Source organism: Sminthopsis crassicaudata, chromosome 5, assembly GCF_048593235.1.
Source record: "Sminthopsis crassicaudata isolate SCR6 chromosome 5, ASM4859323v1, whole genome shotgun sequence".
Classification (NCBI taxonomy): Eukaryota; Metazoa; Chordata; class Mammalia; order Dasyuromorphia; family Dasyuridae; genus Sminthopsis; species Sminthopsis crassicaudata.
The window spans coordinates 209251130-209277542 of record NC_133621.1 but is presented as its reverse complement, the minus strand read 5'-3'; the positions used below and the strand labels follow the sequence as shown (position 1 = coordinate 209277542).

Sequence of the window (26413 nt, the reverse complement as noted above, 5' to 3'; positions counted from 1 at the left end):
ATAGTTTTCCTCAGAGAGCAGTTCATTGTCCTTTATTAGAAGCCTTCAAATAAAAGCTGGATATTTGTGAGAGTTATTGAAGACATTTTTGTTCAGATATGGGTGGGATTAAATACCTTTTCAGATTGCTTCCAGTTCTACGATTCTCTTACCCCCACACACAAATATTCCAGAATTATAAAGTGGAATTACACTGGATGGGATAAATGTGATTTTCTTTTCTTATTATTTACCTATGTAAATTTTTTAAAGGAAGGCCACCAAACTTGTTTAATAAATTAAAAATGCCATACTTAGCCACAAATTACTCAATCTAATGTGAAAAGTTGTTGAAAAGTTCTTCTAGAGTTATACCTGAAAATTCATGACAGTCAGTCGCTTAGAAATTTAAAATGTTACCAATTAATTGGATTGCAATTTATTCAATGAATATTATTGATAACATTAAATGATTAGATCAATATATCTTTCTCCATTTTATCTTCACATTCCCAAATGGAGCATCTTTTTAAAAAACTGATTAAAATGAAGCATAATTGATTTTTACATTTAGAAGTAAATGAACTTTAAAACAATTCTGGTTTGATATTATATTTTAATAAACTTTTCCCTAAGTTGTGTTTGAGAAATTAATTTCAATCACAATATGTACTTTAGTATAAGATCTGCACATTCAAAACCCTAAACAAATATAAATTTAACTTCTACACCTTCCTCCATTGCATTATTATCTCTTTCCCTTAGTTATAGAAATTTAGCTAGAGAGATGTATTAAAGCTCATCCATCAGCTCAAATTAAAAATCACTTCTTTGAGCTTTTTAATGGGCTACAATTATCTAATTATCTGAAAAGATGACATCAATGCAGTTATTTTTTAAAATGTTAGAACAATATGATATAATGGAACATTTTTAGAAGGGAGGATATTGACATCATTGCAGTTTTTACAATTCAGGTAGAGTTTAGTCATTTGTTGTTTTATTCAAGGCTTTAAGAATTATATAGGTTGAGCCTGTAAATCCTGTTTTAACCATCAAAATTGTTCTCTTTCTCTCTCTATCTCTCCTTTTTTTTTTTTTTTTTACTTTTAACACTAGGTACTTTCAGTTGGCACTGATGAGTATAATTTAGACAAAAGTGATATCATTACTTGCTCATTTGGCAATTATTCTCTGGCATGAGTCTAATTTCTATTTGAAATCTTTTCATTGAGCTCTGATGTCTCTTTCCACAAATAATATAAAGCATGTATTTTTCTTCTAGGGGTTGACACAAAGTTGAAGTTCACTCTTGAGCCATCTTTAGGTCAAAATGGTTTTCAGCAGGTAATATTATAAAATGTTTATAAAGTATTATGATTTTGTTTTCAGGGTATCTGAAATTATATACATGCGTCTCTCAAAGTTAGACTTTTAGTTGCTACTTATATGTATAGGAATCTTAAATCTTGTGGAGTTTCAAGCTGCATTAGTCTTATTGCCTAGAACTTCATTAAATTTTTTGAGACAAACAGCCTAATTTTTTTAATTTTTAAAAATATTTTTAATTTTTTGTTTTAATTTGTTTTAAATTTCTTTTAAATATTTGCTCTTTTTGTTGTCTTTTGCTGTCTATCTATCATTCTTTCTGTTTCTCTCTCTCATCTTTGTCTTCACCTCTCTGTCTTTTTTTATATCGTTGTTTCTTTCTCTCTCTCTCTCTCTCTCTCTCTCTCTCTCTCTCTCTCTCTCTCTCTCTCTCTCTCTCTCTCTCTCTCTCTCTCTCTCTCTCTCTCTCTCTCTCTCTCTCTCTCTCTCTCTCTCTCTCTCTCTGTATGTATGCCAGTATTTCATTTTGTTAGTAAAATTGAAATGACCAGATGAATATACAAAACAAGTTTTTATGTTTATAAATTTTTCTATCATTATGTCCTTTTTATAACTGACTTGTGAAATTCTTCATACTTCTTATTTCAAATTCTTCATGTTTCCTTACATATATATCTGAATACATACATATATATATATATATATATACATAGATATGTATATATATATATTTCTATGGTGCATCCATTTTGATGTTCTAATCTTCCCTGTTTCCAGTGGTATGATGCTCTAAAGGCTGTAGCCAGACTTTCAACTGGAATACCAAAGGAATGGAGGAGAAAGGTATGTGGAGGTTTTTAAAAAAAAATATCACTTCGTATTTTTGAAGAAGATTTTGAAATTCCTACTATGTTCAATTGGCACCTTAAAACTTTCTCTTTTGTATATTTATGCTAATGTGGTTTCTGATAGTAATAATTGAAAAGGTTCTTTTGGAGCCTTTTAAAAAACACACCTCAAAACAAAATCATTTATTGAAATGTCACCATAAAAAACAAGAGAAATAAAACATTTCTCCTATAAGCCTGGGACACATGCTATCACAAATACAATATTAGAAGGAAGAGTGAACTCAAACAATATACACTCACAGTGAGATACACACATGGCCAATCAAGGCAACTCATGCCCCTAGCATGATGACCTTTATCTTGTTTTGGTATCTTGTTTCAACTCCCAATTTCTAGGGCTAATTCTTTTTTCAGTAACTGTAGTTGACCTTCTTCTTTGTTGCCAGAAAGCATACTTCCGAGGTGCCAAACTACATCTTTTTACATTGATTGATTCATGATTTTACTCATGTGGGTATTTATTATACTTTATGGTCTTCAATCTCATGTTTAGCTTTTCTTCTTGTTTGATTCTTTTTCTTGTCCTTTTATATATCCTCAAAGGGAATCCATACATCTGCTTGGAAACTTTTCTCTAAGTCTTTTAATATTCTGTGGATGCCAGTGTAATAATATTTGGGGATATCCGTTTATTATCCTTCCCTCTTACTATATGACTGCATTGTCTCCTCTATAAATCTTTTATGTCCTTGATGATGCCATTCATGCCATTTATGGCATATGTCGATACTGGTAATTTGTTGTTGCCAGCTCATACTCACCATGTAGAGCATCAGCTTGTTATAAATTTTAACTTGAATTTTTACAATTTGAATGTGTAGAAGAGTTTAGAGAAAAATAAAAATTTTAATTGTTCAGGGAACCTAGGAGGGAAAAAACTAGAAATAGTAGCAAGGATAAGATGGATTAAAAAAGTATGGATTTAGAATGAGTTCTATCCCCACTAGAGCTACTTCCAAACTCACTTTGCCCTTTGGACATTGCTTATACATTATCATCCTTAGTTTTTTCATCTGTAAGGAGGGGCTTCTGATCACTAAGGTTCCTTCTAACTCTGATATCTTATGATTTTAGCTACAGGTGTATGTATTGTTATGGTCCAAACATAGAAAACTTTCCATTTAAGTTAGAACGACTTCTCTGGGAATAAATCTTCAACACATAATCTTTGATTCAGTGATACTAGCCTCCTTCCTTTGTTGTTCCCCAAATATGACATTCCATCTCTGGGCTCTGGGCTTCTCTTTATCTGTCCCTTGAACCTGGAATACTCTCCCTCCTTGTCTCTATCTACTTCCTTGGCTTCCTTGAAGTTTCAGATAAAATTCCATTTTTCTGCAAGAAATCTTTCCCAATACTTTTGAATTCTAATGCCTTCTTTCATTTATTTCCTATAATCCTATATATATCTTGTTTGCATATTTGTTTGCTTGTTTTCTTCCCCATTATATTGTAACCTCCCTGAGGTAGAATAGGGTAGAAACTGTTATTTTTATAATAACTTTTTTATTTTTAAAATAGATGCAAAGATAATTTGCAACATGAAACCTTGTGTTCCAAATTTCTCCCTTCCTTCTCTAAATTGGAAGTAATCCAATATAGTTAAATATGTGCAATTCTTCTAAACATATTTTCACATTTATCATGCTGCACAAGAAAAATCAAGTCAAAAAGGGAAAATATGAGAAAGAAAAAAACAAGCAAGCAAACAACAATAAAAACAACAAAGGTGAAAATACTGTTATGATCTACATTCATTTCTCATATTCTCTGGATGCAGGTGGCTCTTTTCATCACAAGTCTATTAGAATTGCCCTGACTCACCTCCTTGTTGAAAAGAGACAAGTCCATCACAGTTGATCATCATATCATCTTTTTTATTTATTTATTTATTTTTTTTTTTTTTTTTTGCTTTCCACAGTGTTCTCTTGGTTCTACTCACTTCACTTAGCATCAGTTCATATTGGTCTCTCCAGATCTTTCTGAAATCATCCTGGTGACCATTTCTTATAGAACAGTAATATTCCATTACATTCATATACCATAACTTGTTCAGCTATTCTCCAACTGATGGGCATCCACTCAGTTTCCAGTACCTTGGCATTACAAAAAGGGCTGCCACAAACATTTTTGTATATTCTATTTTTTGTGATCTCTTTGGGATTCAAATTCAACAGACACACTGCCTTATCAAAGGGTATGCCCAGATTGATAGCTCTTTGAACATACCTCTAAATTGCTTTCCAGAATGGTTAGATCAATTCACAACTCCACTAACAATGCATTAGTGTTAGGGTTAAATTAGTGAACATACTTTGAAATGATGAAACTAGTAGAAAGTTCTTATGTGATATTCAGTTGTAAAAGTAGAAACTGCTTATTTTATTTGGGTGTATTGCATTTTTCCTAGGTTTGGTTGACTTTAGCAGACCACTATTTGCACAGTATTGCCATTGATTGGGATAAAACCATGCGCTTCACTTTCAATGAAAGAAGTAACCCTGATGATGATTCCATGGGAATTCAGATAGTAAAGGTAACTGTTATAACATGATACTAACTGTCCTAATGTAGCAGCAAAAGAAATGACTGAACTTTTGCCTGAACAGATTCAATGACCTTGTGGTAAATGCTCTGTTTATTTGCTCTCTCATTTCATGAGTTGCCTCTTCATTTCTACATAGTCCAACTGTTTCCAACATCTCTTATGTAAAACACTGGCTGTTCCTATTCTTTGAAAATGCTACTATTAGCAGGAAATTCTTATGGAATATCAACAACTTATAATGAAATTATTTTTTTTCTGGAGAAGAGGATGGTTTTTTTTGATGATCCTCACAATATTTTCACCAAGTGGATTTGTGATTCACTTGATCCTGAGATCTAGCATTGGCAATTTCAAAAAGAGAATTACTTTAAAGTGATATGGGTTTCATTAAATTATTTTTATTTTTAAAAAGTTTGAAGTGTTCTGATAAGGTTATTTAATAGAATAGTAGATTTAAATGGAGTTTTTAATATAGGTATTCAGGCAATTATATTTGGTTGAATTAACATAGTTAGAAACTGGTGTTAATCAGCCAAGGTCATTGGTATGACTTTGGTTTTAGTTCAATATTCCTCTGGGGGACTTGACAGATGAGCAAGAAGGTTGTTGGTGAGTAGATTGGCACGTTTTTTAACTATGTATTTACTGAGGAAAAAAATTCAAATGTATTTTCTTCAGGAGCAGTTGGGGAGTTAAACTGTAGCTTTAGATACTAGCTGTGTGACTCAGGACAAATCACTTAATGTGCTTACTTCAGTTTCCTTATTTGTAAAATGAGATGGAGAAGGAAATGACAAACTACTCAAGTATCTTTTCCAAGAAAAACTCAGTCATGAAGAGTCAGACACAAATAAAGCACAGCAAATAATTGTTAGGAAAAAAGCATAATTCACATATGAAGGGCAAGGTATAAAAATTGTAAGAATTAGGTAATTTGAATTCACACACACATGCATACATGCATACTTAGGTGCTTTTTTGTAAGTAGGCTGTACCAGTAGAAATAAATCTACTACTCTCTGACTTAACATTTGTCGGCACACTTATGTCTAGAGGAATATTTGTTCTATGTCAGACAGAATCCTAAATTAATCATTGATGACATTTACATTGAATTGTGTGATTAAAAAAGAATCCTATACATTATGCATGATTCAGCTGTGCTTTGAAGCCTGAAAGCTTGCTGGACAGAGATAAGCTGCTTTCTTTTTGCTTGACTTATAAGTTAAAGTATTACTCACTTTATAAAAGAATTTTGGTGCTAGAATGTATGCAGACTCAGCATTCTGTCAACTGCACCATTCAAAAACTGTCCCAGTTTAAAATAATTTCATGAAAACACATTCTCTACTTAGAAACAATCATACTTTTATTAAAAATTAAAAGTGAAGCAAATATTTCTTCCATATATGCTTAAGTGGTAGTGAAAATAATGCTCTTTTCTCCCCAAGAGGGGACCTTACATGAAAATTCTATTTTCCATCCTATTATTATGGCCTTTTAAAAAATACTTATTTGGAGGACTGGAACCTAACTTTAATATACATTTAGTAGAAAGGAAAAAAAATTGTTAATATCCATCCTATTCAATTTTCCCCCCAAAACATAGCAGTAAAAATATACGGATCAATATTTTATATCAAAGCCTACTTACCCTGCTTTTATCCTAGCTATCCTCATTTTATAGTCATTCTTCAGAAAGCAGCAATTGCTATAAAGTTGGGGCTTAACATTTTGGCCCTTATCACCACCACTACCATCACCACCACCCACCCGTCAGCCAACTGCCAATGACTGGCAGGCAATCCAAAAAGCCTTAATCACAGCAATACTCTTCAGATCTTTTGTCTTTTTTCAACCTAGTCCTCAAACCCATTATTTAAGAGAGGAATTCTTGTGGATACTGACCTGGCAACTGTCTCTGTAGGTGCTGCTGCTCCCTCTGATCAATCAATCAATCAATCACCAAAGATATTTTAAGTGCCTATTGTATGTCAGGTACTGCTCAAGTAGCAGAAAAGAAAACTCTTACTCCCAAAGTCCTTGACATGCTTCAACATTAGAAACAGATAGGATTTTATGTACATTATTCTTCTGTACCATCAGAGCCACTGGGCTCTTCCAGTTGACTTACATTCTAAGCCTTCTATATATTGTTGTCAAGAATATGAACTCTTGGTATCATCTTCATTTTCTATTTGTATGTCTAGTATTTAGAAAAGTGCTTTGCACACAGTTCTTAAATGCTTTTTCATTCATTTGTTCTTCTAATTCTTATAATAGTAATACTGAAGGAAGGGAACCAGAAGCCTGATGCTCCTTGGAATTGGGATATATACCAGAGGAGCAACAAGTAATTTGGGCATGAAACCATAAGAATCTTATCCCTTGCCTGCCTGAGCAGCAGTCAGGGACAGTGTTAGCCTCCATAGATCACTATGAAAGAATACAGAATAAGGTAGTACCTGTATCTGAACATTCTTAGTAGTTATCCTTGGTTCTAGCCTATTTCTAGTGCTACTGAATTAAGATTAAAGCAGATATGCTTTGATTGACTTTAAAAAATAAACAAACAGGGTAGCAATCATGATCTCAGACAAACTAATAGTTACAGCAGATCTTGTTAAAAAAGAAGAGAAAATATATTATATTTAAAGGAATCTTAAGTAATTAAATAGTATCCATTTTTAATAAACACAAACCAATGGCATACCATTTATCAATTTGGAGGAAAACTTAATAAATTAAAGGAAGAAATAAACAGAAAATTATTGCAGATGTCAATGCATCTGAAGAGAAATCTAACAACTTAACGAGAAACAAGTGAATAGAATTTTAGACAAGTTGTTTAATTAAGGGGAATAGAAAGAAGTATGGATATTTGACAGCTGTTAATAGTACTTTTATAAAAACTGACCTGATTTCTAGTAAACGAAATCCCTATAAGCAAATACAGAAAAGCAGAAATGTTAAATGCCTCCTTTACTGACACCACAACAAATTTAAAATTATAATTAATGAAAAACATTTGAAGAGAAGATTCAAGCTTAAGTGAAGACCAAACAATTTGATATAAAAGATGATGTGAGGATCAAGGAATAAATGATAGAAAGAATGGATAATTCTAACAAAAATGATGCATCCAATATGTAGATTTGATTTGCTTGAATATGCCTATTAGCTCCAAGGAGGACTTTTATTTGTTGGTGATGAAAGAGAAAATGTAAGCAAAAAAAAGTACAATGAAGGGATAATGATAGTAGTAGCCAACCCGTCCAAAAAATCCCCAAAATTCAGAAGAAAAGAACATCAATGAATAATTAAAAAAAAATAAATAGGAGGAAAAGGAGGTTCAGAAGGGGACATGGATAAGTAGGCAAGTGCAGCTACTCACTTAAAAATGAAACCAAACTATTCCTAAGAATCATGGTTTTACATTCAGTTTCCTAGTTCTGTTCTTTGTAATGGAAATGTTCATGTTTGTTAACATCAGTCAAACTCATTTTTTTTAATTAAGGGGAAAAGTCACTAATTCTAATGTGTAAAAATTCATGTATAAATACATATGCCAAAAGAAATTAAATAATGCCTGAATGAAATCAGAGTATGAAAGTGAAATAGAGCTCACAACCCACAGTAATCTCACCTTTTTTTGTATAAAGCATCTATCTATCTATCTGTCTATTTGTCTGTTGGTCTGTCTCATTGCTGAAATCCTGCTAAATGTGGAAAGAGCATATCACAGTTGAATAGTTTGGTAAACATTTTGACAGACTAACAACTTTTGGAAAAATTTTCTATAATGTTATATTAAATTGTCCACCCTGTTTTCTCCTTCCAACCTTCTCCCCCCCCCTCCCCCCCCCGCCCTTTTAGGATCTTCACCGAACAGGCTGCAGCTCATACTGTGGCCAAGAGGCAGAGCAAGATAGAGTTGTGTTAAAGAGAGTTCTGCTGGCCTATGCCCGATGGAACAAGTCTGTTGGATATTGCCAAGGTTTTAACATCCTGGCTGCGCTTATCCTAGAAGTAATGGAAGGCAATGAAGGGGATGCATTGAAAGTGAGTCTATCTACCTATGGGGAATTTCATCCTTGAGAAAATAGAAGAGCAATCAGGGACAAAATCTTGTTGAATTTCCTAGTGTGATTTTTTTTTCTCTTCCCAGATGAGGCGAAAGGATTGAGTTTGTCTAGAAAATGTCTTGGAAATGAATTCTTGTATTTTATGTAGAGAAGAAAAATCTTGCAACTTTAAAAACATTTTTTAGTTATAGAAAACCAAATATATTTATTCAAGAGAACACTGGGAAGATTTTGAGAAGTTCTTTGGTAACAGCATAGAAGTAACTTTAGCAATTTAGGTGTATTGATGTTTAGTATTTTGTTGGCAGTGTAGTTTGTTAATGAAAAATGAAACACTTTAGATGTAGAGATCGCTGTTATCTGATTTATTTATTTACTTGTTCATTCATTTGTTCATTGATTCATCTATTTGTTTATACTACTATGGGTTTGCTAATGAATGATCGAATCTTTTAAGATTCTTCAAATTTTAACATTTGCTTTTTATTAGATGAGGAGTGCTTACTCAAAAAGTATTGTTACTGGGAATAATAGCCCAATTCTATAGAAGCCAGTAGCTTCAGTCATAATTATTATTCAATCATACATATTCCTGCTAGGATCATACATGACATATTAGTGTTAACAACTGACTGCATAATATTAGGTCTATATTCAGGTCTTGTGAGTAAAACATTTTGTTTTCTCTACTCAAGGAAAGAACCTAGAAATAATTTACTTCACTTATTTAAAAAATGGAACGGTGACAAGTCAGATATTCAAAACAATTATGTTTATTCAGATCCTCTTTTGTTTATCAATATCAACCAGTTTATGGCTATATTTCTGTGCCTGCAAAATGAGAATTGCCTTTTTAAAGGATTAAGATAAGAGATCTAGAACAAGGCAAAATAATATATCTCAGGGTAAGAAAAAGCAGAAAATAAGTTGCAATGGGGAAAAAATATAAAAAACTGTGTTTCAATCAGAAGTGTGCTAGAGCTTACTCAAATTACAAAGAATTGTTAAAATTTCAGTGTGACCATTTATACCTTGGAAATCTGCAAAGGCAATAAATTGGGACTTGACTTATTGTTTTGTTGATTGTCTAGGTGATGGAAAAATGTTAATGATACAGATTAAATTTAAAAGTGTGCCACAGGTATCTGTATATTTTTTCAGAGAACCTATTCCTATTGTTGAACCAACACGTTTCTGGTTCCAATAATTTTATGAACTATTGGTGCAGGTGGGAAGATGTCAGAATGGAATGAGAGCACCTGAGTTCATAGACTAGCTATAAGCCTTTGCAAAATTCACTTAACTTTTCTGTGGCTTAGCTTCCTTATTTGTAAAAAGAGGAGGTTGAATTAGTTGACCACTAAGATTCTTTGTAGTTCTAAACTTGTGATTCTGTGATTTGAAGAACAGAATTCACAGATCTAGAGATGAACTTGATAAATTTGAGAAACTGAATATATTGTTAATTTTTTCCCCCAAATGAAATATATTACACACACTGAAAGAAAATGTTTCACGTAAGTCCTTAGGTCTATATGGACCTTATGATTAGAGATTTAATATATAATTTGGAAATTATTCTTGCAATAACACTTCTGAAGGGAAAAAAGTAGATGGCTTTAGATTTTTGACAAATGCTAATTTGCCTTTAAAATGTTTATTATCTTCTGATAGCAGTTGCCAGGTAAAGGTAACTTTATTGGATGTGTATCAATTTTTTTTCCAGCTGCTGGTGCAAGAATTCAGCTTTGTGGTACTGTTTATTTTTGGCACAACTGCTAGGAACAATCGAGTTCAATTTCCTTCATACAAATCTTCATTTAACATTGATACCTCAGTTCATATATTAAGACTTTCAGATTGGTATGACAGTTAAGTATGCTAACTAAACATGGTACTTCTAAAGTTGTCATCATTTTGTACTTTAAGATATTTAAGTAAGAAATTCCATTTTATTATGAGTTAGAAAACTCAAAGAACAATACCTTAAATTTCATATATGTAGATATACACACACATACACACTATATGTATATAACATACATATACACATATATATGTTTTGGTTATAAACTAGATCTGTGAGTCATTAGTATAAGGAATTCTTGATAAGGAAACTCTCTCTCTCTCTCTCTCTCTCTCTCTCTCTCTCTCTCTCTCTCTCTCTCTCCCTCTCTCCTCTTTCTCTCTCCTCTTTCTCTCTCCTCTTTCTCTCTCCTCTCTCTCTCTCCTCTCTCTCTCTCCTCTCTGTCTCCTCTCTGTCTCCTCTCTGTCTCCTCTCTCTTTCCCTTTCTCTCTCTCCTTCTCTTTCTCCCTCTCCCTCTCTCCCAGTGCAATTCAGCATCTCCTTTGACACTTAATGGGTATACACTCACTAAATTCTCTGACTGAAGTGCCTTGTCCAAATTAACACAGCTGGTATGTGTTAGAGGGAGGTGAAACTTGGACTCATGTCTTTTTTTTCCCCATAAAGTAGAAATCTAAACCCACACAGACTCAGTACTTAGCATGGAAGGTGGTGTTTAGAGGGCAGAAAGACTGAAAGGGTGATATAATAAATATAATTGGTCTTGAAACCATCATTTTCAATTGTTTCTTATTTTTTGTAACCCCATTTAGGGTTTTCTCAGCAAAGATACTGGAGGGGTTTGCTATTTTCTCCTCCAGTTCATTTTACAGCTGGGGAAACTGAGGCAAATAGGATTATGTGACTTGCCCAGGATCACACAGCTAGTAAGTGTCTGAAGTCCCATTTGAACTCAGAAAGATGAGTCTTCCTGAAACTAGGGAGATCTCAGTTAAAATCCTATTGAAGGGAAATCTTGATCCTGGGCCAATTATTTAATCTCTCTAATTTTCAGTTTTCTCATCTGTAAAATGAGAGGATTGGACTAGATTATTTCTAAGATCCATTCAGCTCTAAACTGATGATTCTGTAAGTTCTATGTATTAAAAAGTTTTTTGTAATGTTCAGGAATGATCCTAGTCAATGTTTATCTGCCTCACCCAATGGCTTCCCTGGAGTTCCATCAATTGGGTCTTGTCTTCTTTTCCTCCCATCATTCCTCCCATTCTAGATCCTAGATTCTCTGCAGGATGACCTCACTTATGCTGGTTTTTCTCCAAGTCATCCTAGGTTGAATCCAGCTAGCCATGGCTTTTCACTTCCATCTTTCCTCCACTGAAATTTACTCTTCCATTATTTCATATCATTAGGGACGTGATTTCTTATCTCTTTCAGGGTGACAGTAACTTTCTATAATGGCTTACTCTGTTCTAATCGAACCTACAATAAAATACAATAAAAGTCTCTACATTAAGAGACTTTTTCAATGTCTGTTTTTCTATTTCCAGGATATATGTACATTATACCATGTCACTTCTCTTTCCCAATTGCTGTATTAAAAATAATCACTCCAATGGTGAGAATTTAATCTCTTGGCAAGTTGGTGTTTCTGTTTACTTTTGGCTATCATTTGTTTTTAAGGAAAAACAGAATTGTATGAAACCCTATGTATCATAGCAGATAAAGTATGCAGCATGAAGTTAGTTTCTCTGAACCTATTTCCTTATCTGAACATACCCATATAATTTTCAAAAGTTGTGAGGATTAAATGAGATAATAAATGGAAAGCTCTTTGTAACATCCTTTTTTTTTAAAAAATCCCTCACTCTATATTATTATATTTGATAAGTCATTTGATAAGTATAGATAAGCATCTACTTTCCCTAATGTAGGAACAGCCTTGGTGATTTTTTTTCTAACTCTGAGACTGAGGCAGCTTCTTAAAGAGCTGAGCTCATGCTTCTGCAATGAAGCAAAGGAAACAATAAATGACAGAAAAGGCAAAATTATATGGTACCAAGGGTTTCTGCTAGGGCTTGCTGGAAATTGCTTATGTCTTGGAAAATGTAATGGAGAGTGTTCCAAAAGAAGTTAAGGTTGAAATTACTCATGTGAGAAGTCTGTATCTAAGTTCAGATTTTTAAAAACATATTCAGAAAGTCTGTGCACTTTGACTAAACTCTAGAAACACCAAATTGTTTACATACAAAGATAAAACCCTGTTTCACACTATATCAGAGGAGAAATAGCTATGCACAGGGGCACTAAAATTCAGAGTTTCTTATAAGTTGGATGTGTAAATCTTGAAATCCTGTTTTGGTAGGTAGTATCAGAAAAAAAACTGAATTTACTTCAAGGGCTAGTGGGAGGAGAAGATGTGATCCTTTCCTTTGGTCAAAGGGGAGCACAAGGTTTTAAAAATTGTAGCTAATTTTCATGTGTTCAGATTCAGTGGCCTGTATAAAAAGCTGAGAGAGCAGCACACTAGTTTGATTTTAATTATCTGAATCATTTTGTTCGTCTCTAGTTATTGCATATGTAAATCACCCTCAGAAAATGTGGAGCATTTGGAGTTGAAGTATCATCCACAGAGGAATATAGACTTTGGCTAGTGTTACCATTGCCAACTGGAATATTTTCATTTCTTCCTAGCAGGAAAAGAGACTAGGATATTATATAATCAGATTTTTAAAAATTTGTTCTTCAGATCATGATTTACCTCATTGATAAGGTACTTCCAGAAAGCTACTTTGTTAACAATCTCCGGGCATTGTCTGTGGATATGGCAGTCTTCAGAGATCTCTTGAGAATGAAACTTCCTGAATTATCTCAGCACCTGGATACTCTTCAGAGAGCTTCAAACAGGGAAGGAGGAGGTAAAGGTCAATATCATGATTTGTCAAATGATTTGTCTCTCTGATTAAATTGGCTAGGTTTATTGGAATGATTGCCTTTACATGAACCTTTGGTGGGAATGCCGGGGGAGAGAGGGACAAATTTCACTCTAACCTTACATTATCCTTTATTTGTTGTTTTATCTATATATTGCATTTCCCAGTTGAATGTAAACTCCTTGAGGGTAAGTACTATTTCCATTTTGTCTGTGTACCCTAATGCCTAGTGCAGTAGTGGGTATTTAATGATATTGTTGAATGAATTTTAAATAACAAACTCACAAATGGAGATGAGATGGACCTCAGTGATCCTCATACTTTTTAAAAGGGGGCCAGTTCACTGTCCCTCAGACTGTTGGAGGGCCAAACTATACTAAAAACAAAAACTCACACTCTGTCTCTGCCCCTCAGCCCATTTGTCATAACCCAGTGGGCCGCATAAACGTCTTCAGCGGGCCGCATCTGGCCCGTGGACTGTAGTTTGAGAACCCCTGGACGATTCAGTGCAACACATTTTCAGTGTTAGGAAAAAAACAAAGCAGCAAATCTGAGAAATAATGGTTTTCATTGACTTCACCATTTCAGTGATAAGTCTATTAAATTTGTTTTTTATTAGTTGTGAAACTTTTTCTTGGTGTCCAAATTAACACCAGACTTGGAGTAGTTTTTATTCATTTTCATTCAGTATGAATTGCCATTTTGTATGTGAGGTAAAAAGTTCGGTGGATAGAACTCTGGTCCTGGAGTTGGGAAGACTGAGTTCCAATATGACCTCAGACACTTACTAGCTGTGGGACTCTTGGGCAGAACCACGGGGTCATGAAGAATAAAAAAAAACAACAACAATGTGAACAAAACAAAAGCTGAAGAGATAACAATTTATTTTTCTATCAAGTTACAGTGGAAATGCCTTGGAATTGAAATACCCCTTTTTCTTAACTGCAGGTAACCATTTTTATTTTCATTTAATTGTGGATCTTGGAACTAACCTTGATCTGAAAGAGCCTTTCTGATTTCTCCTTTAGTCAGAAATAAGACAATTTGTGAAGGAAGTCCATTAAGCAAAGATAGATTATTTGAATTTGAAAAACAGCACTATCTAGCTTTCACCAACAATTCATGATCCAAGTGCCAACAGCAAAATCAGTTATCTGCCAGGAGAGTTGGCAACTAGCATGCATGTCTGCACTCACAAGTCCTTCAACACACTGATAGCCCTGCCTTTATGCCACAGGATGCCAAAAGGAAGAGAGTTGGAATTTTAAAACAGCAATAACTACTTAATCCCTGCTCATTTTATAACATGATTAAAAATAGGACAGCTATCCTTTAGATTAAATTCTGGAGGAAAAGTTAAGAATTAAAAATATAATTCCAAGGGATATATGCACACAAGTATTTATTTATGCACATATATGGACATATATACATCTATAGAGACACATATATTCACTGAACAATCTTGATGGTTATTTGGTATCACCTAAACTTTTGCTTCTGGATCATTTGATTTTCCATTTTGATTTGGAGGGAATCTGGTAAAAGAAACTCGTTTTTTTAGGCTACAACTGAGAAAAGTTTCATACATAAAATAAGAACTAGGTCATTTCAAACACTAAGATTCCAATGATTTTATGATTCCATTTTAGAAATTTGGAAGAAGCAAGAAAATTTGACAACTTTGGAAGGAGACAGAGATATGGAAAGTAATTGTGTTTGGATGTTCTTTAAGCTATCTAACCAAAGGAGACTCAATGTATTTGTTCTCTTCCAGGTGGATATGAGCCCCCACTTACAAATGTCTTCACCATGCAGTGGTTCCTGACCCTCTTTGCCACATGCCTCCCTAATCATACAGTTTTAAAGATATGGGATTCTGTCTTCTTTGAAGGTTCTGAAATCATACTGAGGGTATCCCTGGCAATCTGGGCAAAATTAGGAGAGTAAGTATTCTTTGATTTGCTTTGTAATAGAGATCAAGAGATTTAAATCATACTTATGCTGTAATTTGTCAGTGATAAATAGACACATGAAATATGAAAGAAGGTCATTGGACTTAACCCTCAGAAATCCTAGATGCAGTCAAGTTCAGAGCTGGTTATATTTTAAATGGATTATTCAGGTCTCCAGAATTTTCCTCTCTCTCAGATAGCTTTTGGTAGACTCTAATTCTCAATATTCTACATTAGGGAAAAGCAGAAGAAGGGTACTTTTTGGATAATGTGGCATTTTAGGTTAAATGTAAACATTACTCATTTCGCAAAATTAAGATAAGACACAGTCCCTGATCTCTTTGTAAAATGAGTATTTTGGATTAGGCAATCTCTAATGTTCCTTCTAACTTTGATAATATTCCTATCCCTGTTTTCCATTCTCATATGATCAAGAATTGACAAATATTGACATTCAAGACTAAGCTGTACTGAGGAGGAAATAGACTTTTGTAGTCAACACTAATTTCTTATAATGCTGTAATACTCCATTACATTCATGTGCTAAGATTTGTTTAGTCATCTACTTTGTTTCCAATTCTTTGCTATCACAAGTATTGTTTTGAATATTTGATGAGACTTTTCTTTCTGTCTTTGACACCTCTAAAGGTACGATCCTAACAGTGAGATCTCTGGGACAAAGGCATAGAAATAAATCTTAGACATTTAAAAATTTTAATAATAACGAGCATTTAGATATCACTTTAAAGTTTTCAAAGTTCTTTCCACATATTGTTTCATTTGATTCTCTCAACAACTCAATGAAGTAAATGCTATTATTAGCCTATTTTACAAATTAATAAAATAGCTTTCTAGGTAAAACGACTTACAGTTTGCTAATAAGTGTTTCAGGCAAAAATTGAACTCTTGGTTTACCAACTCCAGTTCACCAACTCCAATTCCAGTATTCTCACCATTTAGTTACTTAGTTGTTCAAAACATCTTTCCACATTATTTTCCAAAATAGCTGGATTGTTTCATAACTCTACCTATAATGTATTAACGTGCTTATTTCACTCTAGAGTTGATTAGTGCCTACTTTTATCATCCTTGCTAATTAACTGGGTGTGAAATGAAACCCCCAGTGTTGTCTTGATTTGCCTTTCTCTAATTATTAGTAATTTGAAGCAGTCTTTCATATGATAATTCATGGTTTGTTATCTTTATATTCTCGGTCTTATTTATTTATGTTAGCTCCCTACACATTTTTGGTTATTAGACCTTTCTCAAAAATATTTGATGCAAAGATTTTCCTCTTCAATCCACAGCTTCTCTACTTGTTCTAGTTTACAGTGGTTGTTTTTGAAAAAGCTTTTCAATTTTGTGCAACCAAAATGTTTGATTTATCTTTTATGATCACCCTTTTCACTTGTTTAGTTAAGAATTTTCCCCTTAGACATATCTATGAAAGAAATCCAATCTGATTATATTCTCATTTTATGTACCACTTATTCTTTGATTAAAAATAAAGAATGGTACAAGACTTCCTAATGTATCATGCATTACTTTGTCAGGTGTTAGTTAAGATTATGGAAATTCTGTCTGAACTCTAATTGTACATACTGTTGGATGTTAGATATGGTCAATATGGCTGATTTTGCTAAATTATCTAAGATAAGCCTTTTTCCTTACTGTATTTGGAACATTATTTGTGGGGAAGGGACAAGAAAAAACCATCAACTGTCATCTACCAATTCAGGATTTTATAGTGCAAGCAGCATTGCACTAGAAGTCAGCATATCTGTAATCTCATCCTTCTCCCTCCTCTTCTCCATAGCTGTTGAGCTAGCAGAAGCCATTTACCTCTTATTTCATCTATAAAGAAATCATATTTTGTGTACCTGAAAGCAGAAGGTGGGTCAAATATCACCTGATATTTCTTCTATATACTTGAATTTCTTGTTTTTACAGATTAAAAAAACCTGATTTTCCTGTTGCCTTTGTTTCAGAATATAACATTTCTTTCAGCTGAGTGTATCGGCTCACCCATAGGAAATTTAGCAGTGATATTGATTTACTTTTTCATTTTCTCCTAATATGTACCTTTTCTTCAATTATATACTTCTTCAGCCAAATGTTCCTCAATGAGGCTGAATAATTGAATACAAGCCTAAGCCTCAGAGGTATTTTAATTTGAGGTTCTGTTAACCTCTTAGTCCAATGTATTTTTTCATTGAATCATGAGAGAGATAGTGTATACTATTGAGGATAGAAGACAAGCCTTGGAGTCAGAAAGACCTAAGTTCAAATGTTATCTTTTGTATATCCTGGCTAAGTGACTTATCCTTGGATAAGTCACTTAACCTCTCAGTCCCCATTCTCAGGCAACTCTCTAAATGCATAAATTATAGAATAGTTACAAATTTATCGTGGTAGAGAAAATTTCTTCTCTTCGAGTTTCTTATAGCAATGAAATCTCAAGTCTAAATCCCTTACCTTTTCCTGATATTACATGGTCAACTATTTACCTCTTATCTCTTGTTCTCCTCATGTGCCCATTCATTTTCTCTTTCTACCTAGGATACAGTTCCTTGATGATAGCTCTTAGCCCTGTCTTTGGTCTTCTGAATTAGTTGTATGTTTCAACCTGTACCTTTTGCTTTATAGTCCACCCATAAACATGGGTCATATTCTCTCTTAGGTGCATGCAGTATCTATGAAGAGGAGTGGGCATACAGAGTGGGCTCGGTAGAAATCTAGCATGAATAGGGAAACTCATGTATCTAACAACCTAGCAAGTGATGGGTGGAGTTGTTCCTCTTCTATATCTTTTTGCTCTCTTAGGACTTTGAAACAGTTCTGAGATCTTTTAGTGAAAACAAAGATCTTAAATCTATAGATTTCAAAGCTTTTAAGATCTTTTCACTTGGGAAGCCTCTGAAGTCAGTAGACAAGCCAATAAGCATTTATCAAGTACCTACTCTGTCCCAGGATGTGAAGCCATGAGGGATATAAAAGAAGACAAAAAAAAAAAAAAAAAAAAAAAACAATTCTAGTGTTCACTCTTTCAACAAAACCCTTCACATAAATCTACCATCCTCAGATCTTTTCAAGTCTACTTACTGGGCTCTCAAGGGATTTATGCCATAGTGGCGATAGAGTCAGACAGCTTTGCTTGTAGTTTCTCCAGCCAGCATTTAGGAAAGCAGAGGGTGCCTCTTTTCTACAATCAGCTCTTTTGAAGAGTGAAACTATCTTCCAAATAGATCAGTTTTCAGCGCTGTTTTCCTCCCCTCTGCTAGTCTCTGTTGTTGAAGTAGCAGCTCTTTTTTCTTTTTTTCTATTTCTGTCTTCTTTCTCTTTTCTTGACTTCTATGTCTTTGATCACTGATGGACTCTTGTCCTAAAGCAAGATTTATTTGAGTGCGATGACTCAACTTGACCTTAAGGTGAGAAACCAAAATTCACATTTCTGTTGGACTTGTCCTTGATAGAGTTCTTTAGTTGCCAAAAAGTTCTAGTTATGAAGGATTCCTACCTATCATCCTCAAGATCCATATAATAGCACATGGGAAGTAAGATATTTCAACCACATTTACCTTTCAGATTAGTACTTTTTACTATCAGCTCCCAAGCTCTTACAGTATTTTGCATTGAGAGATTGCTTTCTCTCAGGTCTTCTCTAAACTCTTTTTCCATCATTATTCACAAATAAGACATTTCACATTCAAAAGGGGGAAATGCTTTATATCTATTCTACTGCAATAGCTTGATGGCTGGTAATCCTGCCTCAAGTTTCTCCCAACTCCAATCTGCTCTTTCCTCCTCTTACACCTCTTCTTCCTCTTCATTACATGTGGGTGCTATGTCTAAAGGAATATAAATTTTGGTTGGTTTATAGTTCACAAAGGTTCTTAGTTTTTTTTTTTTTCTTTTTCTTACCTACTTATTTATTCTATCACCTTTGATAGAAGAGGCAAACCTGAAAAACTGGGACAATTAACTTTTTCCTCTTATGTAGTTTTCATTTATGATATCCTGAAATATAGCTTTGGAAAACCAGACCCATTATGATTTAAATGGAACCCCTAGGCTATGTCTTTAAACTCAAAACTCTCTAGCTTTCATTGATTGGCCAATAATAGATCCTAGCTCAAACCTCACTTGCTCATTGTTCTGAGCCATCAAAAGTTCTCCAGGAGGTACTGTAATGTTTTGGGGCTTGATGCTATCAGCATAATATAATGTTGCAAGAGAAGCTCCTGGAATATCTCTCTATCCACAAAGAAGCTCCCCCTTTGACTTGGAGAATATTCATTTCTGAATATGCTTCTCCATATTTGGCAGAGGATCCTTAAACTGGATTTTTCTGTTGTTACATCTTTCAAAAAAACTTGAATGACTTTGATACTTTGTTGTAAAATCTCTTGTCAAGCAGCATTTTGTTCTGTTCAATTAAGTGCTTTTCACAAATAACAATAGCATAACAGGATTCCATATCCTACACATTTTAGTTGCAATTATGCAATCCATTGTTGAATATTGCTTGTAAAAGCCTGTTTTCCCCCTATTAATAACTTCATGAAAGATGTCGTCTATTTATGAAAATATAAGGCCCCTGAGGTTGTGTATAGATGGGAGAGTAGAGACATAAATTGGTAGTTATTTATTTATGTTCTATCACATTTTAATAAGGTCTGGTTTTGTCCATATGTTTGGTATCTGCGACTCCTTTAAATAACTTATATATTGGTCTCCCAGTGACTTCATAATTATGTTGCTTCCAGCACAGCTCTTTTCTCTTTATAAACTTAATTTAATATAGTTTCCTCCTCAATTTTGGTCCCATTAGTGCCATTTCTGCCTTATCTAATAAGGAATCTAATACTGTTATGCTAGGGTTTAATTGTAGTGGTTATATTGTCCTTGATGGAAAAAATAGTTATAATGATTTTTGCAATTTTGCAATTTTTATTTAGTTTTTATTCTTCCTTCCATTTTTACCCTTAAATATTCTTGGGATATCTTTATTTATTTGGATATCTTGCCAAGCTTTCTTTATAGTGGGACTTTACCCACCATTGCTTCTCATTTCTTTATGAAACAATATTGCTTATAATTGCTCATCATCCTTCTTTTGTCAGATTTTACAAATGAGTTTTTTAACCCAGAGTTCTTTGTCAGTTGTCTTTTTATTTGGCACATGATTCAGAGTTTTCTGACAAAGTTGCTTTTGAGGCTCTTTTGGTGTCCTTTTATGGCAATTCAGTTCCATTGATTAAACTTTTGTATAAAATAATTATAATTAGTGTCAGTGTAATTTGCCTAGTTTCTATTTAAAATTTTTCCAGTTAATTTCCAATTGCCCGAATAAATACACGTGCAAAGTAGTATATGATAACTGCACTTAAAAGTATAAATCAAAGTACTTTGTGATGTCCTGTAGGGTGGGTGGGGAATGGCCATTGCTTCCTAGTTGGGGGAGGGACTCAGGGAAGGTTTCATGGAGAATGTAGCATTTGATTTGGACTTTCAAAAAATGGATAGAAAGGGATAAATACCCAGGAAACAGTGTAAACAAAGACAAGAAAGCAGGGAAACAGTATTTGTTTAGGAGGTACAAAAGTGTAGCTTGTGGGTAAAATTTGTGGGAAGGAATAGATAGATAAGATAAATTAGAAAGGTAGGGGAGTAGTTTATGAAGGACATTGAATACCAGGTAGAGAATTTTGAAACAATGAAAAGCTAATAAAATTATTTGATTAGAAGAGCGACATAAGTTTAGAAACAGTATGAAGGTTAGATTAGAGAGGGGAGATGGTAAAGGATAGTAGCACACTGGGAATAGAAAGAAAGATATGGGTTGGAGAGAAATTATAGAAGATCCAAAGTTTTGAGGTAACTCTGAAGTGAGAGGAAAAAGAGAGAACTCCAAAGTTTCAAACTTAGTAGATTAAGTGAATGGTAATATCACTAAAATAAATAAAAAAGTCAAAAAGATAAGAGGGACTATTTTGGCCTTGGTGAGTTTGAGGTTCTGATTAATATGGAGGCAGAAGTGTCCTATATAGACAGCTGAAAATGTGAGTCTGAGTCCATGGCTGCGAAGAGAGATCAGGATTGTATATATGGATTTTAGTCTTTAAGATAGAGGTTGAAGCTCTAGGAGTAAAATTTCTGAGGAAGAAAGTATAGAGAAAAATGAAAAAAAACTTAAGACAGAACCTAGGAAACCACTTCATATTAAAATATCAGGAGATAAAAAAGTACCAAAGGGGATAATGGAAGGGATTAAGAGAACAAAAAGAATTTTAAATCAAAGGAAGAGAGATTTTCGAATATGAGGAGATTGTTGACCATATAAAAAGTTGCAGAGAGTGGGTGAGGAGAGGAGGCCTGAAAAATTATATTTGACATTTAGAGGGATTTTTGGTGACCTTTCAGAGAATAGTTTCAATAGAATGGGAGAGATGCAGAGATTTAATAACACAAGTTTAAGAAGATTGTAACTGATAAATGTGAGGGATCACTCATAGAAAAGCAGAATTATTTATTAGAATCTGGAGAAGTGGACCCCATCCTGGTCTGTGAGCCAAATTCACAGCAGGAGAGAGAGCCACTCCCTTGAAAATGTTCACAACTTTTATACATTTCAGACAAAGAACCTCCAAAATCCCACCCTCCACGTGTTGTGATTGGTCATACAATTCTGCACTCCCCTATTTTGGTCAGCAGGAAGTAGTCAACAACGGAAAGTAGCCGACAAAATGATTTACAACCTTTGGTCACTTCATGCCATATTTGGACAATGGGATGCAGCCTAGGCCTTCACTTGACTGGGGTCTATAGGTCTGGCTTACGTTAGCTAGCAGTCTCTGATCAATATGTGCTTAATCTGTAAGTTCTTCACCATATCTTACTCCACACATAAGGAAACAAAAACATTTCTTAAGGACAATTTTATTTTTCTCCCCAAGAAATTCCCCCCCCAGGAATAGTAGATAGAAGGGTTGAAAGTAGATATAAGGGTAGGTTTTTTAAGTATTGGAAACCTGAAGTAGTTTTAAATAAATGGAAAGGGAGAAAGAGGAAAGACTGAAAATATTTAAGGAAGGGGGCATGATTTTTGGAACAAGTTCTAGAGGAAGAAAGAGAAAAGGGATGGATTAATGGTTTTGAATTAGCCTTAATGAGGGGTAGAATAATTTCTTCCTCTTTGATTAGAGGAAAGAAGGAAAATAACTAATGAGGTTTAAAAATTGGGGTGAGTCATCTAGGGGAAAGAATGGGGAAAAGAGGGGGAATTGGAGCACAAGATTTTGCAGGGATCAATGTTGAAAAATTATCCATGCATATGTTTTGAAAATAAAAAGCTTTAATTAAAAAATTAAAAAAAATTGGGGGAAGAGTAGTGGAGGGTAGTTGAAAGAGTACAATTAGAGGATCCTAAGATTCTTAGTGGAGTAATAGGCTAAATCATCTATTGTAAATCCCAGGGAGGGCATATTTGATGATTTGAGGAGAATGAAAAATTTTCAAAAGTTGTAAGGAATGATATGAGGAGCCAGTAAAAGTAGGGTATAAGGAATGCTGGATAAACTTGGTTTAATTTTGTGGCCTTCTTAAGTGATATTTAGTGCTGTAGGTGCAAAATTAGAGAAATCAGATGTGGATGGCCACTAAAGCACAGTCAGCCAAAATAGAAAGTGAAGGATCCTAGAATAGTAGATAGTGAATCACCAAAATGGATTTAGAATCAATAATGGATATGGAAGTAAGTAAAGCCAGAACAGGAAAGATTGATTCAGCCAATAGGATGGGGACTAGAAGTCTCAGTGATAGAAAAAGCTACTTTAGTATGAGTGAAAGAGGTATAGGGTATAAGATTTGGAAATAGGGATTTTTCATTGGGGGGGACTATTTCATGAAATTGTAAGGTCTAAGGTGCATGGCTAAAATGAGTTGGAGAATAAAGTCATTGTAATTGAGGAACTATATATAATTGGGGGGTGGTCATCAACATGAATGATCAGGTCTACTAGGGTATTATCCAGTAATGATATAGAGAGAAAGCCTATTGGTAAAGTCATTGAGAAAGTTGGGGGAGTGACCTAGAAGAGTGAATAAATAGATTGCAAGAGTTTCGAGACAAAAGAGAGGTTTCTGAGGAATAGTGGTTTCTGACTGCTCTAGAAGAAGGGAAAAATATGCTAATCCTCCTTCCTGGCCCACCAAGAGAATCAGGCAGTCCAGTGTGTTTGTTAGATGTCTACTACATGCCAGATAATGTGGTAGGTGCTGATTGGGGTAGGAAAAGGAATGAACTCAGTGAGGAGGTTGCAGGGAATTAAAATAGCAAACCAGCATAGAATATGTTTAATCATTCAGGCTTGCTTATGTATTTGGATGTTAATGATAGAAGAGAAAAAAAAGAGATAATATAAATTTTATTCCAACTGTCATTCAAGATAAGATCTCATACAAGTACTTAATTTAGGCATAACTCATTGTTAAAATAAATGCTATTAAGCCTGAAATATCTATAAAGAATATAAATTATATATATATATATATTATTGATATAGATATAATAGAAGGGCTGCTTATGAGCATTACTATAAAGTTCAAGAGATGTATTAATTGCAGCTACAGAGTAATATATATTTTTAATGTTTTTGTATATTTTTATTAAATTTATATCCCTCTAACTTGCAACTCACTAGAAGAATTAAGCTTGGCAAATCCACAAAGGGTCTGTTTTCTTCATTACATTTTTTCCCCTGCCTGTCTTGAAAAGGTGTGTTATTGGTCATAAGGAGTTTGAATTACATTAGGGAAACAACAGAGTTGCCCTTCAAAATACATGTGCTGATGATGGTACAGGAGTAGTCCCATCTTCTACTAAAGAGATCTACTAAAATCATTAATCTAGCTTTTGGAACTAGAAATACCTTTGAAACCTTCTTATTTTTGGAATTCTATCTTTTTTTTTGAAAGAAAGAGATTTTAAACTGCACTAGAAGCTAGTGCCTTCTTTGAGGAGAATGGAGAAACGTTTATTTTTAATGAGGCCGTACCAAGTTATATACAAGCACAAAAATACAACTGATCCCAAAAGTCTTGTACAGTTTTAAGCTATGAAAGTTTAAGTATCAATTATAACTGTACCAAAGACTTTTGTGCTTCCTTGTATATGCCATTGCAACAGTGAGTTTTCATTTTTCTCTTCTTCTATGTTTTAATTCCTACATTCTCATGGATTTGAATACCATCTTTGATCCTTAGTAATCAATCAAGCTCATCAAACCTCAGTCTCCTCACCTGCAAAATGGAGATAATAATTCTTCTAGAAATATCTCCTTCACAGGATTGTTGTGAAGATCTAATGAGATCGGGTTTATAATGCATTTTACAAACTTTATATCAAATGTCAGTTCTCATAATTTAGAGTGCGTCAAAAGGGAACAGGAGAAATTGCAGGCCAGTATTTTTGTTTATTTTATATATTATTGTAGTTTGTTGGCTCTTATGGAGAACAGTGTATATCATGGTAATGTTTATTTGCTTGCATGACAAGAACTTCAGAAAGAGCTTATTTTTTTTCCAATACAGACAGATAGAATGCTGTGAAACAGCTGATGAATTCTACAGTACAATGGGAAGACTGACTCAGGAGATGCTAGAGGACAATCTAATCGAAAGCAATGAACTCATGCAGGTGAGTAAGCAGAGAAAGGGAGGAGAGAACAGCAGATCTGTTTCAGTGGATGTTACCATTTTGTGCTTTATAGAGATTTTTTTAAAAGTAGAATCCTAAATAGAAATAAATCTTCAAAAATATAAACGCATGCTTGTATAGAAATTGTTGTAGTTGAAACACACAACTGATTGAAATACGGTGACTACATTTTAAACTTTTTCATTTTGCCAGGTTAGCATTTTATCTCCCACTTGTATATCTCTGCAAAGACTGCTTCCATAGCTGGAGCACAGCCCTTCCTTATATTCATCTTCTAGAGTTCTTAGCCATCTCCAAAAGGGACTATTTCTTGATCTTTCCTGTTGTATTGTATGACAGGAACAGTGGGATGGCCAGTTCTGTTGGACTGGAAAGTGGGGGAAGGTAGGTTGGAGCCAAGTAGTTACCAGACAAACAAGTTTATATTTTTTCCTGGAGGCAAACAGTAACCCACTGGAATCTGTCTATCTGTATCCATCTATCTACTTAACATTTAATATTTAATTTTCCCTCAATTACATGTAAAATAATTTTTAACATTTGTTTTAAAAGTTTTTTTAAGCTCCAAATTTCTTCTTCACTCTCAGGCCTTCTTCTTACCTTATTGTAGAAGCAATGAATTTGTTATAAATTATATATGTGAAGTCATGAAAAACATTACATATTTCCATATTAGTCATGTTGTAAAAAATGCAAACAAAACTCAAGAAAAATAAAGAAAAATATGTTTTGATCTATACTCAGACTCCAACAGCTCTTTCTCTGAAAATGAATAACATTTTTCATTATAAATTCTTCAGAATTGTCTTGAATCATTGTATTACTGAGAAAATCTAAGTCATTCACAGTTGATCATTGTACAATATTGCTGTGACTACATGCAATGTTCTCTTGGTTCCACTCATTTCACTTTGTATAAGTTCATGTAAGTTCTTCTAGGTTTTTCTTAGAGCATTCTGCTTGTAATTTTTTTGTAGCACAATAGTTTCCATTGCATCAAATATTAAAAAAAACTTGTTTAGTCATTCCCCAATGGATGACATTCTATTAATTTCCAGTTCTTTGTCACCACTAAAAGAGCTGCTATAAATATTTAGATCCCTTCCCTTTTTGTTTTAAATTTCTTTGGCATATAGACCTGGTACTTATAC

The 26413-nt window shown here is 33.9% G+C and overlaps 1 protein-coding gene across 8 annotated transcripts in view; it reads left to right on the top strand.

The window, feature by feature from the left end:
- The window catches only part of TBC1D30 (TBC1 domain family member 30), a 115038-nt gene that overhangs the window by 68627 nt on the left and 19998 nt on the right, over nucleotides 1–26413 (top strand). For 4 of the 8 annotated variants that reach the window (XM_074269730.1, XM_074269729.1, XM_074269727.1 and 1 more), the window contains 7 exons: nucleotides 1265–1326; nucleotides 2086–2151; nucleotides 4630–4755; nucleotides 8644–8829; nucleotides 13406–13580; nucleotides 15367–15535; nucleotides 25136–25241. In XM_074269730.1, the coding sequence (XP_074125831.1) occupies nucleotides 1265–1326; nucleotides 2086–2151; nucleotides 4630–4755; nucleotides 8644–8829; nucleotides 13406–13580; nucleotides 15367–15535; nucleotides 25136–25241 (890 nt within the window). The remainder of the gene's footprint in view (nucleotides 1–1264; nucleotides 1327–2085; nucleotides 2152–4629; nucleotides 4756–8643; nucleotides 8830–13405; nucleotides 13581–15366; nucleotides 15536–25135; nucleotides 25242–26413) is intronic. The other 4 variants (XM_074269725.1, XM_074269732.1, XM_074269728.1 and 1 more) reach the window with 1 other exon arrangement.